We start from the raw sequence: 21169 nt of genomic DNA, 5'->3' as shown, positions 1-21169 counted from the left end.
TCTATAGTAATTCTGATGTCCTTGTGGACTTCAGTAACTTTGTGATGTGAAGGACCATAAGTAAATCTGTTGAAAATAATTTCTGAAATGAAAAGGTTCTCTCTGTTTAAAATAACTTCTAATTCAAGAAAAGTTTAGAATAATATTTATGTGGACGTCTTCTTAACTTTACTCTTGAATACATTAGGTACTTCCTCACTTAACGTCTTCATCCTAATACTTTTTTATATAATAATATGAAGTAAATCTGTTGAAAATAATTTCTGAAATGAAAAGGTTCTCTCTGTTTAAAATAACTTCTAATTCAAGAAAAGTTTAGAATAATATGTGGACGTCTTCTTAACTTTGCTCTTGAATACATTAGGTACTTCTTCCTCACTCAACGTCTTCATCCTAATACTTTTTTATATAATAATATCCTATCATATTACTTTTCTAATTCATTTCTTATATTTTTATATGATGCACTTGTAATTGTGTTTGATTATGATTTAAACAAAGAAAGAAATATTGTTTAACAATTGCTTATTTAATGTACACTTTTGAACATTAGTTTCAATAGGATCTTCATTTCATTGACCTTGTGTCCTTGACTTTTTCTCATTCATGCGAGTGCAATATTTCACAGTTTATTTTTAATAGAAAATAATGAACATGTATCCTTTACTAGATTTACTATCAGTTAGTTATTGTATGTAGTTTTTATTAGTTGGAATTTTTTAGCGTTAAAAAGAATAACTTTGTTTTTTATTTATCTCTCCAAGATTATCCTTACATCTACATAATATATGTTTATCTCATGTTTAGCGTTTTTTTCTTGCTTCCTAATTTAAAATTAAATATTGATATAGTTTATTGGATTTTATTGAAATTAAACACATAGGTAGATATTTTATTACTAATACTTACTAGAGTCTAGAAGTTATTTAGCTTTTGTTTTTGTTTGACATGAAAAGATTTTAATTAGGAATGATTATTTTTCACTTTTGTTTTAATTGGTGTCATAATTGGTTTAGTTTAATTGTTTATGATATCTCCCCGCCTTGATTTTAAATGTGCAATACTTGTATTTTGGTTTGTTGTTGGTTGTGGCGAGTACCAAAGAATGTATTGGTGTATTCTTATTCTTAAAACCTGATGAGAAGAATTAAATGTTCATTTGTATTCCATATCTTTTATTAACCAATCAAAATAGAAAGAACAAATAAAGCAACCGATCCAATATGATTATCTGGCACTTTGAGAAAGACACCAAAGATTGGATTAAAAATCTGATTGGTTGTTTTAATATTGTTTTCAAATCAGCCAAGCAGAGAGCTTAATTAAACTTAAAGTGTTATCCCCACCGTAAAGTAAATATTACATCCTATCCAAAAATGTCGTCCTGGATTGGTTGTTTTAATATTGTTTTCAAATCAGCCAAGCAGAGAGCTTAATTAAACTTAAAGTGTTATCCCCACCGTAAAGTAAATATTTCATCCTATCCAAAAATGTCGTCCTATAAAAGTGGTGAGATCAGAAAATTAAGGCCAAGTCTGCATTCCCAGTTTTTCGTGTCTGCTGAAAATGCTGAATCTTAATTCCTTCAACCTTCTCTCGATTTCAACTTGGCTATGTTTTTTCTTAGGGGTTTCACGTTCAATTATTTATTTATTTGAGTAGGAAAAATAAAATAAGCGATTTTCTACCCCTTACTTAAAAGCTAGATGCTAGAACTTCGAAATTTCGCAGGCATAATAAGCAAGTATAGCTTAACATATGGTCCAAATTTCGTAACAATACGTGCGTAATGAACGGAGTTATGATAGGGGTAAAAATGGCTCGAAATGTTTCGTGTAATATACATACTGGCGTGCTGAGGCCGGAACTTGGCCTGGCGCACTGCCGTGCGCCTAGATATGAGGTCAAAGTACTCCTTGATTGGAGTGGAACGTTCTTTTGGACTGACTCCTCACAACTCGGTATTAATAATTAGCTTATTCATAATATATTTTGTGTTCACTGTGGTTAATAATTTTGAGTTAATTTTCACAAATCAAGACGGGCACGATTGTCACCCAAATGACCCGAAAATGAGGATTGGATAAATGAAATTCAAAATTTTGAAATATGTAATACAAATGATGCTTCCATTCTCTTTTCAATCTTTGTATTTTTTTATCATTTTGTTTATGACCAAACTGTTTAATTACAATACACCTAAGTTAACTCTCATATTCTGTGTGCAATGTTTCGTTACTTTTCTCCCCAACCCCCCTGGTTTAAACTCTGCGGACAGACAACAGCTTTGTATAACCAAACTTATTAATGGCAATTTTTTTAACCTATTAAAAAACTGGAGCCCAGGAAAAAGAAATTTACATTACAACAGTCAACAGTCGACCCAAAAAGAACTGTAAAGCTGCTGTGTCCACACATAGGTCTAACAACGGTTGGTCCAGTGGTAACGCGCTTGCTCTGTGGTTAACTCTGTCTCCTTCAACGCATTACAATATGGTGTGTCCAAACCCTGTTACCTATTATAAATATCATGAGAAAAACAAAGTGAACCAGGAACAAGAGTCATTATAAATTTCTTGTTGTTGCCTTTGGATCGAACTCAGGACCTTTTTGAATGGCAAGTCACTGGCATGTTACTAGAAGGCACTTTTCGTAAGAATCAAAACCTGGAACACTTTTCTTCTTTAGACTCTTTTAGCAGATCTAGTTTTTTTAGTTTCTTAAAACTAACGAAATAGCGAAATACCTAGTGTACCTTTACATCACTGGCATGTTACTAGAAGGCACTTTTCGTAAGAATCAAAACCTGGAACACTTTTCTTCTTTAGACTCTTTTAGCAGATCTAGTTTGTTTTAGTTTCTTAAAACTAACGAGATAGCGAAATACCTAATGTACCTTTACCTCAGAATTTATGACTTGTCTGCTAAAACTGTCTCGATTATTTTGACCTTATTTAACCCAGTAGCTTCAACTTTCTTCCCTTGTTAAGCCAAACTTGATATTTTTTATCTCTTGCCTGAATTAATGTTAAAATCAACTTTCCTCTCTTCTTTTTCACACATTTATTAATTATATTATAATACAATATTATTCTTTAGTCACCTGTGAAAACTTTTGTCTACTTTTTACTCCCACAGTATTTTCTATATTAATCATTTTTTATTTTAAATCACGGTGGTGGTATGTAACCTTTAGAAGAAAAAAGTTTAGTAAGGTTATCATTACAATAGTGTTGTACCTTCTCTTAGTAAAAAATAATAATAATAATAGAAAGTAATAAAAAAATAGAAATAATAATATTGATGTTTGCTAGAAGTAAAAATGAAATAGTTTAGAATTAATTTCAATAGGATGTTTAAAACGATGCGATGTTTCAATTATATTTATTTTTTACCTCACAACACAAAAAATCTTTGGCCCAGCCTCTGTGACTGAGAATGTTTAAAATCAAATATGATCGAATTTGGTATGCCGCGCCGTGTCGTTAGATCTGGGATCTCTTGATTATAATTTTTTTGCGAAAAGAAAATCCACTTAATACTAAAACTGCAACATTCACAGTCCGGGTTGGGTCTCTGTACAACAAGACTTCATTTATTTTAAATAATATTTAATTATTTTCATTTTTACATTAATTAACTTTATTTATTGCTCATTTTATTTCCATAATATGAAAAATTAACATCCAAAACATAAAAATAGGCCTATAAACCTATATGATTTAGATACTTCACCTGTTTTTGTACTTTTTTAAATAAAATAATCCTGTACTATGAAAAGTTTGAATGGAACTATGTCCATGATGTGTTTTTACATTTAGTAGTGATTAAATTTGTGAATCATAGGTATATTGTTCTTTAGTTTGAATATGAATTTCTAGATTAGAACAATTTTACGTGTTTTTGATTAATACAAATGTAGTTGAATCATTTTTAATTTTGATAATTTTCTCTCTTATGTTTTGACTAACATGTTTCTTTAAATGTGTAATAGTATATTAGTAGGGACACTTTGGGATGTTTTAATGATTTAATCTTTAGTTTTTTAATCGGCATTGGCTGCTTATGTAAAGTGTGAGGATGATAAGATTTCATAACATGAAGTAGATAAACTGCGGCTTCGATTTTGAGTGCCGTTCCAGGACATGAAAACCTGGAAGGGGTGTTTTATTTGTAATTTTCAATGTATTCTTAAATAAATACAGATAGTACCCAAGTTTGAGCTTGATATAGATAAACTCCTGTGAAATGTTTCTTGAAATAGGCAAGGTTTGAAACTTCTAACTCAGATTTTGTTTAAAAAAATAGAGGATGGCTAGTTAAAATCTGAAATATTGAAAAGATATACTTAACTGATAACAACTAATAAAACCTCATAGAAATTACTAAATAAATACAGATAGTACCCAAGTTTGAGCTTGATATAGATAAACTCCTGTGAAATGTTTCTTGAAATAGGCAAGGTTTGAAACTTCCAACTCAGATTTTGTTTAAAAAATAGAGGATGGCTAATTAAAATCTGAAATATTGAAAAGATATACTTAACTGATAACAACTAATAAAACCTTATAGAAGTTACCTCATTAGTAGATGGACGCGAAATCCATTTTTGCTATTTAAAATATTCATATCAGATCTTCAGAGTTTGGGTATATGAGTTCTAAACATTTCATTTTATTTCATTGGAGTTTATAGTCTTGTTTTGATTTAACTCTTACATTAGATACATCTATTGTGAATTAGACATTAATTATAAATTGAAATTTCTTCGATTTAATTTTCCTTACTGTAGTTTGTTTTGCATTGTTCGAATTTTGTCTATTTTTTGATTTCTCTAGAAACTTATCATTTGATTAAATTTAATTCACCCCATAGGATCAAAAATCAAACAATTTTTTGTGTGCTCACTCTCCTTTTTTAAGAAAAAAAGCCATTTTAAATTTGTAACAGTTTCTACGTTTTTTGTGCCCTATCATTTGTGATTTTTTTCAAAAAAAGAAAACTTGATGTTTATTTGTGTCATTGTAACAATTTTGTAACATGTTCCATTGTGATTTAAAAATTGTTCTTAAACTGTCCCTTGTGTATGAGGTTGTACAGTTGTAAGATTGAGTTCACTCCACACTCAAATGATTTAAACTTTGCTTATCGTTTAATAACAAAATTACAAAGAATTTAGCTAAGGAAGGTGGAAAATAAGCGAGTACTTACCTACTTTCTGTACCATCTAGAAACTTGTTCCTAATAATAATTCTCATTACATATCCTCATTTAATTTAATTGTTTTTGAATTGATAACATAGCCTTGATTGACATTGATTTGCCAGCGTGATATCGATTGGTAATTCAATCAAATGATAACACAGTCTTGATTGATATTGATTTGCCAGAGTGATATCGATTGGTATTTCAATCAAATGATAACACAGTCTTGATTGATATTGATTTGCTAGAGTGATATCGATTGGTATTTCAATCAAATGATAACGTAGTCTTGATTGTTATTGATTTGCCAGGGTGATATCGATTGGTATTTCATCTAGAAACTTGTTCCTAATAATAATTCTCATTACATATCCTCATTTAATTTAATTGTTTTTGAATTGATAACATAGCCTTGATTGATATTGATTTGCCAGCGTGATATCGATTAGTAATTCAATCAAATGATAACACAGTCTTGATTGATATTGATTTGCTAGAGTGATATCGATTGGTATTTCAATCAAATGATAACGTAGTCTTGATTGATATTGATTTGCCAGAGTGATATCGATTGGTATTTAAATCAAATGATAACGTAGTCTTGATTGTTATTGATTTGCCAGGGTGATATCGATTGGTATTTCAATCAAGTTGATTAACGATAAGACATTTGAGTGGGTATTAAAGATGGAGTGAGCATTTCACCTCTTTATTGAATGAGAGGTACCTACAAACGCTTTTCGCTTATTTTTAATTGAATTTTAAAAATTACCAATCAGGTTTTTATCCTTTTATTTTTTGTAAAAGTAAACCAAATGAGATTTGAATGGCACACTGGCCACAATAATGAAAATGAACAGTTTGACCGAAGTAAGAGAGAAAAGCTAGTAACAAATTGGAAAAATAAGTGACTTCTTGATTATTTTATTAAAAAATTAATAAAAATTGGTAGATGGGATTTGTAGCTGTAGTGAATCTAGTGGGAACAATGATATTGTAATAAATCGGAACCCTTCCATTTTAATTTCTACTTCAAAACAAAATGGTTAGCACATAATAATTTCCCTGAATATAAAAATCGTACGACAAAGTTTCCCACATCCTTCCCTACTAGTAGTACTAGTTGGTAATTTTTAAATTTCGCGTGAATTCCTAACCTATACCAAATCCGTATGGAAATATATAGCAGGTTCAAATTTTCTCATTATTAAGAGAAAGTTAAATGATTAGGATTGCGCAAAATGTTTTGTCGGTCATAAATGATTTCCATTGTAAACCGTTTCGTTTTTCTGTCATATTTTTGATTTTGTATTTGATTTATTTATTTTCTATCATGTTCTTTGCTAAGGAAGAGATAAAATGTAGGGCCCATTTTTTTTCACCCCCGATTCATAGCCAAGCCAATCTTCTCAATTTAGTGTAGCGCGAGAGAAAGATAAAGAAAGAAGAGAATATATTTCATGATTTGATCACTCGAAGTGAGCTCTGAGCATAAGCAATATGATTGATTCATTAATTAACTAATTTCGGATTGAGATCAACCAACCAAACGAGATCATAATGTTTAAAACAAAGGCGCGAATGACCTACTAGCTAGAGTTAAACTGCAGAACTGCACATGTCTGATTTTATAGAGAATATAAAGTGAGATGATAAGGTGGATAAGTTTATAAAATTGAAACAAAGAAAGTCGGATGTCTATGTTGAGAGGATTGGCAAGTGTTTGCATCACAGAATCATTGATTTTATTTTCACCAAATTCCCTGTAGGGATGGAGCTATTTGTTTTTATCCTGAGATCAAGAAGAGAATGGATTGATATCTAAAACCACCGCAATGATTCCTGTTTGAATTTGAAGCTAAAATCGAGAGTTCCGCCTTCCGCCATGTTAGTCGGTTCCGCAAGCGTGCTTGCATACTGGCGCTACCTAGCGGACGAAAAAAAACAACTGCGTAAAGTCTGACGTCACACATATTTGAACTCTTTCATTAGAACGGAAAATAAAAATTGAATTTTCGACCTTTTACAGTTATTTTTTCGGAGTTTTGACGTCAGATTTGGATTTTTCCCAACTTTTAACATAGGAATCGGCCATTTATTTATAATTTTTACCCATATGCAACCGCTCCATTAAATGGGGAAAAAAAAACATGGTTAAACTGTCTCTTCCTGCTTCGTTTTACTAGTTTTATATGCGAAAAATACACTGTTTAACTCTTCCTTAGTTGACTTGCAGGCAAGTTTGGCACTAGTTTAGGGGGCACGGTTGGTCCAGTGGTAGCGCGCTTGCTTGCCATGCAGAAGGTCCCGGGTTCGAATCCCACCATCGACAAAAATTTGTATTCGTTTTTCGATTGCAAATATTTCAACGGGTTACTTTCTGGTGTTCTCGTGTTGAGCCAGCACCTAAATGGGAAGTATTGTGTCTCTTCTCGCCCATCTGATGAGAGGCATACTACGGGATGGGCATGCTACGACACAGACCACAAGCGTCCAATGTAGCAGTTGTTTCATCGCTACGAAATAAAAACGGCGGTGAAACACTCATTTTTCAAAATTAAAAAAAAAAACGTTGTGGTTTCAAAGGAAGATAAATCAGTAGGAAGTAAAAATTTAGGTACGGTTCCAAATAAAATACTTGAACACAGCTTTGATCTCAGATAAAACCCTATTCAGTTTAGGTCAGCATGAATCAAGATATTTCATCTAAATAGAAAGACTTCAATTCTTCAATAATATTCGATCGTTTAGGTCAGCATGATTCAAGATATTTCATCTAAATAGAAAGACTTTAATTCTTCAATAATATTCGATTACCCTTGAGCTCTGGTACCCTTGGGCCTTTAATTTAAGGACACGTTAGGAACCTGATATTGATGATTTGTTTGAAACTTTTGTAAGTTTGTATTTCGCCTTTGTATCTGCTCTAGAAAAACGTTCACTTTGACTCAAAGTCCTTGTTCAATTCTTTATCCCATCTTGAACTCGAGTTGTTGACCTGTCCGCAAGAAATATTTTTAGAACCTGAAAGTAAGAAGTGGGTAAGCTCATTCTTATCATAAATCGCATTGTTTAACAATTTTTCATCAAACTAAATGATTTGATTTGTTTCTACTATCGATTCTATTATTATTTTATGGTTTTATTTATTTTTTAAAATATATGTATGAATTTTCATTTAACAAAAATAATATCGCGTTTGTGTGTTTTATTTTATTTTCTTAGGTCTTCTTTATTAGCAGTTACCTATATCTATACGTCTATTCTGTACTTAAATGTATTATACTGTAGGTAAATCTCTACTGCTTTACTGTAGGTATATAAAAAAAAAGCTTATTTTATGGTTTTATTTATTTTTTAAAATATATGTATGAATTTTCATTTAACAAAAATAATATCGCGTTTGTGTGTTTTATTTTATTTTATCTATTCTTTATTAGCAGTTACCTATCTATACGTCTATTCTGTACTTATATGTAGATATTATACTGTAGGTGAATCTCTACTGGTTTACTGTATATAAAAAAAAGCTTACGGCCATCCTTTTAGCTTAAATTTAATCCAGTCATTGGATATGGATATTGGTTAATTTTACCCCAAAGTATAAAAAAATGACAAATCATTTTCTTTCCCTAAAAGTTTGTATGAGTGCCTGTATTTGTTGAGTATGCAATGTGCCATATATATCATTAAAAACATTATTCTCGTTCGACGTTGCTTAACATCTTGTCCGACAGTTGTGTGACCTGCATAACTTTTCACAAAAAACGTGTCGTTTTGTGGCTTTCCGCTTTTTTCGCACATCGCATCGTGTGAAATGTTCTTTGATAAAAATGACGGTTGCGACATAACGTGTAGGGATAGGGAAGAGTTGCGATTTAAACGTTTAAACCGAATAACCGTAAAAACGTTGAAATAACGGTACCTAACAAAAAGCTTACGGCCACCCTTTTAGCTTAAATTTAATCCAGTCATTGGATATTGGTTAATTTTACCCCAAAGTATAAAAAAATGACAAATCATCTTCTTTCCCTAAAAGTAAAGTTTGTATGAGTGCCTGTATTATTTGTTGAGTATGCAATGTGCCATACACATATATCATTAAAAAACATTTATTTTTATTCTCGCTCGACGTTGCTTAACATCTTGTCCGACAGTTGTGTGACCCGCATAACTTTTCACAAAAAACGCGTCGTTTTATGGCTTTCCGCTTTTTTCGCACATCGCATCGTGTGAAATGTTCTTTGATAAAAATGACGGTTGCGACATAACGTGTAGGAAAGAGGAAAGAGTTGCGATTTAAACGTTTAAACCGAATAACCGTTAAATCGTTGAAATAACGGTACCTAACTACCTATTCGATTTCTTGAAAAGTTTTGTAAGTTCTGTGCATTTCTCGCAATAACATCGCATTTCTTTAATCTTTAAACCACCAATGTCATTACCAAAAGGTGAGCTAATTTTTTATAATATCCCACCCTTAAATACGGCCCGGCCGGATCCTATTAAACAGGAAAGGGCTAGGAAAAACAAGAAGCTAGAGATATTTACAGGAACGATTTATCATACCTATCCTAGGGCACAGATCTGGTGCTTGAGAAATAATCCTACCTAATCCTAAATAAATCTTAAATAACTATTACAGGAATGATTTATCATACCTAGATATACCTGATCTGATGTTTGAGAAATAATCCTACCAAGCTTAAATAACTGATCCGAGACGTTTATTTTCTCAGGGCATTGGATTTTGGAAAGTCTTCACCAGTATGATGGAAAGCAGTGGGTTAAAACTGAGAGCAAATACGATGGAGATCTGCAGTTATTTTTACTGGTAAGTTTACAAGTGGGGGCACGGTTGGTCCAGGGGTGACGCGCTGGCTTGCCATGCAGAAGGTCCCGGGTTCGAATCCCACCATCGACTAAAATTTGTACTCGTTTTTCGATTGCAAATATTTCACCGGGTTACTTTCTGGTGTTCTCGTGTTGACCCAGCACCTAAATTTTGTACTTATACTCGTTTTTCGATTGCAAATATTTCAACGGGTTACTTTCTGGTGTTCTCGTGTTGACCCAGCACCTAAATGGGAAGTATATATTGTGTCTCTTCTCGCCCATCTGATGAGAGGCATACTACGGGATGGGCATGCTACAACACAGACCACATGCGTCTAATGTAACAGTTGTTTCATTGCTACGAAATAAAAACGGCGGTAGAACACTCATCTTAAAAAAAAAAAAAGTTTAGTGGTCCCGTTAGGTCGAATGTCGACATGAACATGAAATAAGTAGATAGGTAGGTAAATATCTGCGAGTTATAGCGAAGCTATACTAGTAATTCATTGGTCTATTTAACACGTCATTGATAACTGCTAGGATAGGTAGGTAAGGTCTTCAGACTCTTTGGTGACGGGGTTTTACCCCATTTGGCGACAAGCCATCCGTCTACTCACATTAATATCTCACCCAGTCTGAGTGGGGCCGGGAAAAGCCAGTAGCTCGCGATTGTCCAGATGGTCACCGATTTGGCGGATACCAACCACGTTACTTAACTTAAATGGACTATTCGGGCGGGAATCGAACCAGAAACCTAGCGCTTACAAGACAGACGCGCTACCAATGAAGCTAACCGGGCTGGCATTACTGTCCTAATGACTTATTATTAACTTGGTACTTGATTGGTTCTTTAACGTTCCTTACCAACAGGAGGGCAAGTAATATACTCTTATTTATTATTTTTTTTTTCTATCACTGTCTCATCAGGAAGATAATCTACATATTACTCAAAGTCATGTCCTGGTGGAGCAGATGTGTTTATCTTCAGAACGCCAAACCACACGCGCTATCTTCCATCAGAATACTCTTGGCTTTATTCTACATAGACCTCAGGTAAGTACGTTATGTTAGGATTGCGCAAAATGTTTTGTCGGTCATAAATGATTTCCATTGTAAACCGTTTCGTTTTTCTGTCATATTTTTGATTTTGTATTTGATTTATTTATTTTCTATCATGTTCTTTGCTAAGGAAGAGATAAAATGTAGGGCCCATTTTTTTTCACCCCCGATTCATAGCCAAGCCAATCTTCTCAATTTAGTGTAGCGCGAGAGAAAGATAAAGAAAGAAGATTCTTACCGTTTTTATTGTTATTGGTATCCTAGTATCCAATAATAATAAAAACGGTAAGAATAATGTTCCTCTCTTGGATTTCGGGCGTTAAGACTTCCGCTGTTCCAGTTCCTTCTATCAAACATCTAAAGAAAACATAACGACAAAGTTTCCCACATCCTTCCCTACTAGTAGTACTAGTTGGTAATTTTTAAATTTCGCGTGAATTCCTAACCTATACCAAATCCGTATGGAAATATATAGCAGGTTCAAATTTTCTCATTATTAAGAGAAAGTTAAATGATTAGGATTGCGCAAAATGTTTTGTCGGTCATAAATGATTTCCATTGTAAACCGTTTCGTTTTTCTGTCATATTTTTGATTTTGTATTTTATTTATTTATTTTCTATCATGTTCTTTGCTAAGGAAGAGATAAAATGTAGGGCCCATTTTTTTTCGCCCCCGATTCATAGCCAAGCCAATCTTCTCAATTTAGTGAAGCGCGAGAGAAAGATAAAGAAAGAAGGGAATATATTTATATACATAGAATACAGAACAAAGGAACATTTAACAAAAACAAAAGAAATAATAACACTTCTATCTACTTATAGAGGTGAACTCTGTAGCCAGGCAACAGCTTCTGAACTAACTAGGCCGCGGGTTCGATTCCCGCCCGGGGTGGATTTTATCCTGATGGGATAATGTTCGTTCTCGGAACGGCTGGCTTTTTCCTATCCTGTCTTCCTTCTCTCTTCGATTTCGGGACGATAAGACCATAGCAGTTACAGTTCCCTCTGTCAAACCTCTTTGGCTGGCTTTCTCCTATCCTCTCTTCCTTCTCTCTTCGATTTCGGGACGATAAGACCATAGCAGTTACAGTTCCCTCTGTCAAACCTCCTGAAAAAAATTGTTCTCAGAAGGGTTGGTTTTGTCCTATCCTGTCTTCCTCTCTTGGCGATTATTTGTTAGGTTTATATTAGACATCCTATGTATTAACATTATTCTTACCGTTTTTATTGTTATTGGTATCCTAGTATCCAATAATAATAAAAACGGTAAGAATAATGTTCCTCTCTTGGATTTCGGGCGCTAAGACCTCCGCTGTTCCAGTTCCTTCTATCAAACATCTAAAGAAAACATGTCTTACCGTTTTTATTGTTATTGGTATCCTAGTATCCAATAATAATAAAAACGGTAAGAATAATGTTCCTCTCTTGGATTTCGGGCGCCAAGACCTCCATTGTTCCAGTTCCTTCTATCAAACATCTAAAGAAAACACCTTTTTATTTTTTCAGATGGAGTTCCTCAGCAAGACACAGCGCTGAAAACTGTTGTTGAGAAAATGCTACAGAAAGGACCTCTCACCTATTTAAAAGGTAAACTATTAACCTGCCTCGGTGGTGTAGTGGTCAAAAAGCTCGCCTCTAAAACAGGAGGGCGGGGGTTCAGTCCCAGCCGAGGCATGAAATTTCATCTTTTTTTTTTCTAATCTAAGTCATGATATAATTATTTGCGGTGAAGCTGAGACCATCTTCACAACTTTCGTGGATATCACAGCATTATTACGGTTATGTATGCAGGAACTAAGAGCATCCTTTACTATAAGGCAGGCGTGATACTCTAAAAGTAAACTGGAATCACCTTAACCCTCGTATTCTATTTTATTCCAGGCAATACTAACATGGTACCTCAGAATTACCCCGTGGAGCAAATAGTTCAGCTATGTCTACTTGACAAGGAGTTACCTCACTTCGTGGCTGAGGTCGAAACTATTCTCAATCAATACAAAAAGGAAACACCCCAATCCCAGCATAGCAGTCAAAAATAACACTGTCATCTGAGTTCAAGAAATAATCAATCGATTTGACTTTCTACTGCCTCGAAATTTTTAAGTTGGGTCTAGGATCCGAACCACTCCTTACATTTTTTTTTTTTAAATATTAATCAGAATCACTCACTAAATTTATTTTAATTTAACATAAAAACGTGCTGCTCACAATATCGAGTATGTTTTTTTTTCAGGGCATCATTATTTGATTTTTCATAAAATAACAACAGTTCAATCAAAAACAGCCCGCACCATCTTCGCATCCCAAACCTCTTGCCCTCTTCCTTGTACCTCTGATCCTCATACTCATTGTTCTAATGATTGAGATTTGACATTTAGTTCTCAACCAACCCAAAACTTGAGCATAGTATTCAATTTCTTGAAAAGTTTTGTAAGTTCTGTGCATTTCTCGCAATAACATCGCATTTCTTTAATCTTTAAACCGCAATGTCATTACCAAAAGGTGAGCTAATTTTTTATATCCCACCCTTAAATACGGCCCGGCCGGATACTATTAAACAGGAAAGGGCTAGGAAAAACAAGAAGCTAGAGATATTTACAGGAATGATTTATCATACCTAGATATACCTGATCTGATGTTTGAGAAATAATCCTACCAAGCTTAAATAACTGATCCGAGACGTTTATTTTCTCAGGGCATTGGATTTTGGAAAGTCTTCACCAGTATGATGGAAAGCAGTGGGTTAAAACTGAGAGCAAATACGATGGAGATCTGCAGTTATTTTTACAAGTAAGTTTAGTGGTCCTGTTAGGTCGAGTGTCGACATGAACATGAAAGTAGATAGTTAGGTAAATACCAACGATTTGGCGGATACCAACCACGTTACCTAACTTAAATGGACTATTCGGGCGGGAATCGAACCCGAAACCAAGCGCTTACAAGATAGATGCGCTACCAATGAAGCTAACTAGGCTGAAATTACTGTCCTAATGACTTATTATTAACTTTTGGTACTTGATTGGTTCTTTAACGTTCCTTACCAACAGGAGGGCAAGTCTAGTAATATACTCTTATTTATTTTTTTTTTTTTTCTATCACTGTCTCATCAGGAAGATAATCTACATATTACTCAAAGTCATGTCCTGGTGGAGCAGATGTGTTTATCTTCAGAACGCCAAACCACACGCGCTATCTTCCATCAGAATACACTTGGCTTTATTCTACATAGACCTCAGGTAAGTTATGAAAATATCTTCCATCAGAATACACTTGGCTTTATTCTGCATAGACCTCAGGTAAGACGACTGCTACATTAGACTCGTGTGGTCTGTGTCGTAGCATACCTACCCATACCATAATATCCCCCCTCATCAGATGGGCGAGAAGAAACACAATACACTTCCCATTTAGGTGCTGGGTCGAAATATTTGCAACCGAAATATGAGTGCAATTTTTTTGTCGATAATGGGACTCGAACCCGGGACCTTCTGCACGACAAGCAAGTGCGTTACCACTGGGCGTACCTACCCTCACTTCTGCGAGGATCACTGATATTAGACAGAAAGTTTTGAGTGGTTCGTAACTTCGTACATGGACAGGTGACCGTCTTAAGATAACAATGGGATAAATCCATGCATTAGGTAACCAATGGTAATATACCTCAGGTATTTATTATTATAGTTCAAAATCGTGTGGTCTGTGTCGTAGCATGCCTACCCATCCCATAATATCCCCCCCTCATCAGATGGGCGAGAAGAAACACAATACACTTCCCATTTAGGTGCTGGGTCGAAATATTTGCAATCGAAATATGAGTGCAATTTTTTTGTCGATAATGGGACTCGAACCCGGGATCTTCTGCACGACAAGCAAGTGCGTTACCACTTCTGCGAGGATCACTGATATTAGACAGAAAGTTTTGAGTGGTTCGTAACTTCGTATACATGGGCAGGTGACCGTCTTAAGATAACAATGGGATAAATCCATGCATTAGGTAACCAATGGTAATATTATCTCTTTACTTCTTCTTCTTCTTCTTCTTCTTCTTTATTGCAGGGTATCACAAAGTTCAATGTGAAGTTTTCAGCAGGTGACCGTCTTAAGATAACAATGGGATAAATCCATGCATTAGGTAACCAATGGTAATATTATCTCTTTACTTCTTCTTCTTCTTTATTGCAGGGTATCACAAAGTTCAATGTGAAGTTTTCGCCCAAATGTCTCAACATTGATGTGTGCTTGAAACATATTGGAACTTACATGAAGATACAAATGGCCAACCAAGGTAAAGTATTTGAAGTCAGCCTAGTTAGGTAGCTTGGAGGGTAGCGAGCTTACTTACATATAGTTAGCACTAAGTCGCGCGATTCCTGCCCGTGGCGAACTTTATCATTAACAAATTAAAGTTTGTTCTCAAAAAAGCGCTAGGCCGCGGGTTCGATTCCCGCCCCGGGCAGATTTTATCCTGATGGGACACAAAGTTCAATGTGAAGTTTTCGCCCAAATGTCTCAACATTGATGTGTGCTTGAAACATATTGGAACTTACATGAAGATACAAATGACTAACCAAGGTAAAGTAAAGAAGAACACAACTAGCTTTTACTCTAACTGTGAAGAGTAAAAGCTATTTGTGTTCTTGTTTTCAAGATGAATCTTCACAAAGTCACGTCAGAATCTATCAACAAGGTAAAGTATTTGAAGTCAGCCTAGTTAGGTAGCGTGGAGGTTAGCGCGCCTACATAGTTATCACTATGTCGCGCGATTCCTGCCCGTGGCGAACTTTATCATCAACAAATTAATAAGGTTTGTTCTCAGAAAAGCGCTAGGCCGCGGGTTCGATTCCCGCCCGGGGCAGATTTTATCCTCATGGGATAGGATAAAATTCGCCCTGGGTGGGGATCCACCTAGCTCTTACAAGGCAGACGCGTTACCCTCCAAACTAACTAGTCTGGCTAGAAATGGAACTTATTCGTATAAATAGGTAGAATAGAATAGAATAGAATATACCTTGTTTATACTACCAGCATAGGACTGAAAAGTCCCTTTACTCTCGCAGTCTAAACAAAGTCATTTGATTGGTAATAACATTACATTTTATGGAACAATAATTAAGACCTGTTTAAATTAAAAAAAAAAAAGACAAGTTAAGATTGACATTAACATAAGATGACATTTGTTGTACCTAAATGGTACAACAGGTACAACAAACAATTCTACACATGCCTTACTCACATATATTGGAGTGGAAGGTAGTGCTTTATTTAGACTTAAGGTTCATATACACCTTGGCCTGATGCATTGTCTGCCTCTAGTAACATATCGCCACATTTGGTGAGCTGAGAAATGAGACAAAAAATTGATTAGTTTTTTCAGAAAGGTTTGATAGAGAGAACTTTGCTGAGGTCTTATCGTCCCGAAACTGAAGAGAGAAGAAGGATAGGACAGGAGAAAGCCAGCCGTTCCAGGAACGAACCTCATTTATTTAGGATGAAGTTCGCCCACGGCGGGGATCGACCTAGCTCTTACAAGGCAGACGCGCTACCCTGCAAGCTAACTAATCTGGCTAGAAATGAAACTTATTAGTATAAATAGGTAGTGCTTTATTTAGACCGTCAGCTTTTAGAACAAGCTGTTCCATTATATTACATGGAAATTGAGATGGAAGAATAGGAAATAATATAAGTCTCACCTGTAGTACATTCTTGATAAGTGCCATAACTGCTAGGGTGCCATGCTGATGATTCTGTAGAGCCAGAGTACCGAGTCGTTTGGTGAACGCCAAGATCTTCTGCTGAGATAACTTCTTACGACGACGAATCAGAATGTCTTGGAATGTGTCCAGAATAATCGTCAAGTCCGGCTGAGTTTTGCCTGAGAAATAAACAAGATGTGGATAAGTTTGGTATTTCAATCAAGTTGATTAACGATAAGACATTTGAGTGGGTATTAAAGATGGAGTGAGCATTTCACCTCTTTATTGAATGAGAGGTACCTACAAACGCTTTTCGCTTATTTTTAATTGAATTTTAAAAATTACCAATCAGGTTTTTATCCTTTTATTTTTTGTAAAAGTAAACCAAATGAGATTTGAATGGCACACTGGCCACAATAATGAAAATGAACAGTTTGACCGAAGTAAGAGAGAAAAGCTAGTAACAAATTGGAAAAATAAGTGACTTCTTGATTATTTTATTAAAAAATTAATAAAAATTGGTAGATGGGATTTGTAGCTGTAGTGAATCTAGTGGGAACAATGATATTGTAATAAATCGGAACCCTTCCATTTTAATTTCTACTTCAAAACAAAATGGTTAGCACATAATAATTTCCCTGAATATAAAAATCTAGTGAATCTAGTGGGAACAATGATATTGTAATAAATCGGAACCCTTCCATTTTAATTTCTACTTCAAAACAAAATGGTTAGCACATATTAATTTCCCTGAATATACAAATGGTACGACAAAGTTTCCCACATCCTTCCCTACTAGTAGTACTAGTTGGTAATTTTTAAATTTCGCGTGAATTCCTAACCTATACCAAATCCATGTGGAAATCTATAGCAGGTTCAAACTTTCTCATTATTAAGAGAAAGTTAAATGATCAGGATTGCGCAAAATTTTTTGTCGGTCATAAATGATTTCCATTGTAAACCGTTTCGTTTTTCTGTCATATTTTTACTTTCTATTATTGATTTTGTATTTGATTTATTTATTTTTTATCATGTTCTTTGCTAAGGAAGAGATAAAATGTAGGGCCCATTTTTTTTTCACTCCCGATTCATAGCGAAGCCAATCTTCTCAATTTAGTGAAGCGCGAGAGAAAGATAAAGAAAGGAGGGAATATATTTCATGATTTGATCACTCGAAGTGAGCTCTGAGCATAAGCAATAAGTGTAGTGGTCAGAGTTACTCTCTAAAACAGAAGGGCGGGAGTTCACTCCTAGCCGAGGCATGGAATTCCATCTTTTTTTTTAACCTAAATTATGATATTATTATTTGTGGTCAAGCTGAGAGCCTCTTTACAATTTTTGTGGATATCAAAGCATTAGGTAAGAGCATCCTTTACTATAAGGCAGGCGTGATACTCTAAAAGTAAACTGGAATCTCTTATGACAAATCATTTTCTTTCCCTAAAAGTTTGTATGAGTGCCTGTATTTGTTGAGTATGCAATGTGCCATATATATCATTAAAAACATTTATTCTCGTTCGACGTTGCTTAACATCTTGTCCGACAGTTGTGTGACCCGCATTACTTTTCACAAAAAACGTGTTTTACGGCTTTCCGCTTTTTTCGCACATCGCATCGTGTGAAATGTTCTTTGATAAAAATGACGGTTGCGGCATAACGCGTAGGAGAGAGTTGGGATTTAAACCGAATAACCGTTAAAACGTTGAAATAACGGTACCTAACTAGCATAAGCAATATGATTGATTCATTAATTAACTAATTTCGGATTGAGATCAACCAACCAAACGAGATCATAATGTTTAAAACAAACACGCGAATGACCTACAAGCTAGAGTTAAACTGCAGAACTGCACATGTCTGATTTTATAGAGAATATAAAGTGAGATGATAAGGTGGATAAGTTTATAAAATTGAAACAAAGAAAGTCGGATGTCTATGTTGAGAGGATTGGCAAGTGTTTGCATCACAGAATCATTGATTTTATTTTCACCAAATTCCCTGTAGGGATGGAGCTATTTGTTTTTATCCTGAGATCAAGAAGAGAATGGATTGATATCTAAAACCACCGCAATGATTCCTGTTTGAATTTGAAGCTAAAATCGAGAGTTCCGCCTTCCGCCATGTTAGTCGGTTCCATTTTCCAATGAACCGTTCGTACTTTTTTTTATCCTAATTTTGAGTTAATTTTCACAAATCAAGACGGGCACGACGTCACCCAAATGACCCGAAAATGAGGATTGGATAAATGAAATTCAAATTTTGAAATATGTAATACAAATGATGCTTCCATTCTCTTTTCAATCTTTTTATTTCTTTTATCATTTTGTTTATGACCAAATCTTCACAACTTTCGTGGATATCACAGCATTATTACGGTTATGTATGCAGGAACTAAGAGCATCCTTTACTATAAGGCAGGCGTGATACCCTAAAAGTAAACTGGAATCTCTCCCCCTTTCTCCTATCCTGTCTTCCTTCTCTCTTCGATTTCGGGACGATAAGACCAGAGCAGTTAAAGTTCCCTCTGTCAAACCTCTTTAAAAAAAAACTGGAATCTCCTTAACCCTCGTATTCTATTTTATTCCAGGCAATACTAACATGGTACCTCAGAATTACCCCGTGGAGCAAATAGTTCAGCTATGTCTACTTGACAAGGAGTTACCTCACTTCGTAGCTGAGGTGGAAACTATTCTCAATCAATACAAGAAGGAAACACCCCAATCCCAGCATAGCAGTCGAAAATAACACTGCCATCTGAGTTCAAGAAATAATCAATCGATTTGACTTTCTACTGCCTCGAAATTTTCAAGTTGGGGCTAGGATTCGAACCACTCCTTACAATTAAGTCTAAAAAGTATTTGAAATTCATCTTACAAATGGACTTTTTCAAGTTGGTAGCTTGGTAGATTCTGTGAGTGTACAATTTCCAAGAATAAAAGTAGAACACCTCTCATATTCTGTGTGCAATGTTTCGTTACTTTTCTCCCCAACCCCCCTGGTTTAAACTCTGCGGACAGACAACAGCTTTGTATAACGAAACTTATTAATGGCAATTTTTTTAACCTATTAAAAAACTGGAGCCCAGGAAAAAGAAATTTACATTACAACAGTCGACCCAAAAAGACCTGTAAAGCTGCTGTGTCCGCACATAGTTATAACAACGTTGTGGTTTCAAAGGAAGATAAATCAGTAGGAAGTGAAAATTTAGGTACGGTTCCAAATAAAATACCTGAACACAGCTTTGATCTCAGATAAAACCCTATTCAGTTTAGGTCAGCATGATTCAAGATATTTCATCTAAATAGAAAGACTTTAATTCTTCAATAATATTCGATTACCCTTGAGCTCTGGTACACTTGTGCCTTAGAAATAACAACGTCAAGCTCACTTGTGTTCATCCTAGGTACATAACACGTAACATATCTCAATCCCCCGATATAAATGCAATCATCTCTTGATACAATGAGACTGTAAGATAACTTGTAACTCGTTGTGTGTCCACCAAGCTTTAGTCACTAGCATGATTTTCAACGCTGTGTTCGCAAAAATTCGCACTCGTATAAAACTGGAAACTTTGGGAGTTGCACACAGCACAAAATAAATAGATAATCACCAATCGTTTAGCTTCCTCTCAATCATCACTGACAGGTAGCATGGTAGCATCCACTGATTCAAATCTCTCCTGCACATATTCCTCCAGTACAATATCAGACCAGCCTTCATATTTGATCTGAGCCCTGGCGTTATAGGATACAGGTCGGTTGATGGCAGGACGGAACCATCCTAGGTACATAACACGTAACATATCTCAATCCCCCGATATAAATGCAATCATCTCATGATACAATGAGACTGTAAGATAAATCGCTGCGTGTCCACCACGCTTTAGTCACTAGCATGATTTTCAACGCTGTGTTCGCAAAAATTCGCACTCGTATAAAACTGGAAACTTTGGGAGTTGCTGTGTGCACAAAATAAATAGATTATGATGATGTAAAAAAAAAAAAAAAAAAAACCAACCCCCCGAGTACAGTGTTGCCACATCTGCACTACATCATCGAATCTGCCTTTACAAATCTTCAGAAAATAACCTGTTCAATCTGGCGCCACTGTACGAGTAGAGAACACGTCACAAAGGTGCCTTCTGATTGGTTCAAAGTTTTCGTACATGTGGTGTCCAGTTTTTATTGTTAAATCTAGTTCTAGTTTTCCCGATCTGTGGCACAAGCTCTGCTTATACGGATGGGTATACGTATACCGTATACCATTTATAAATTTTTGTATGTTCTGAGAGTTATGTTGAAAAAATAATAAATGGAAAATCCACAAGAACAGCTTTTTCATGGCAAAAAAAAAAAAGAAAAAAAAAAACTATA

General features: G+C 34.9%; 1 protein-coding gene and 3 long non-coding RNA genes across 4 annotated transcripts; 3 read left to right on the top strand and 1 right to left on the bottom strand.

Moving 5' to 3' along the window:
- Positions 1-2013: 2013 nt before the first annotated feature.
- LOC113467499 lies at positions 2014-20160 on the bottom strand. Its single transcript, XR_003391561.1, has 2 exons — positions 19741-20160; positions 2014-2210 (listed from the first exon to the last, which is right to left on the bottom strand). It is a non-coding gene; the product is annotated as an uncharacterized LOC113467499 (long non-coding RNA).
- LOC113467498 lies at positions 7655-8396 on the top strand. The gene is made up of 2 exons (XR_003391560.1): positions 7655-7886; positions 7957-8396. It is a non-coding gene; the product is annotated as an uncharacterized LOC113467498 (long non-coding RNA).
- Positions 9516-15392, top strand: LOC108252413. Its single transcript, XM_026823711.1, has 5 exons — positions 9516-9656; positions 9945-10039; positions 13796-13890; positions 14211-14336; positions 15283-15392. The coding sequence occupies exons 1-5, from the start codon at positions 9641-9643 to the stop codon at positions 15302-15304; spliced, it is 354 nt and encodes a 117-aa protein (XP_026679512.1). The 5' UTR covers positions 9516-9640; the 3' UTR covers positions 15305-15392.
- On the top strand, positions 20161-20728 carry LOC113467497. The gene is made up of 2 exons (XR_003391559.1): positions 20161-20196; positions 20581-20728. It is a non-coding gene; the product is annotated as an uncharacterized LOC113467497 (long non-coding RNA).
- The last annotated feature ends 441 nt before the right edge of the window (positions 20729-21169 follow it).

The sequence above is a fragment of the Diaphorina citri genome, unplaced genomic scaffold, assembly GCF_000475195.1.
Source record: "Diaphorina citri unplaced genomic scaffold, Diaci psyllid genome assembly version 1.1 scaffold489, whole genome shotgun sequence".
Classification (NCBI taxonomy): domain Eukaryota; kingdom Metazoa; phylum Arthropoda; class Insecta; order Hemiptera; family Psyllidae; genus Diaphorina; species Diaphorina citri.
Note: the sequence above shows the minus strand (reverse complement) of the source record. Positions and strands in the feature narration are given on the sequence as shown.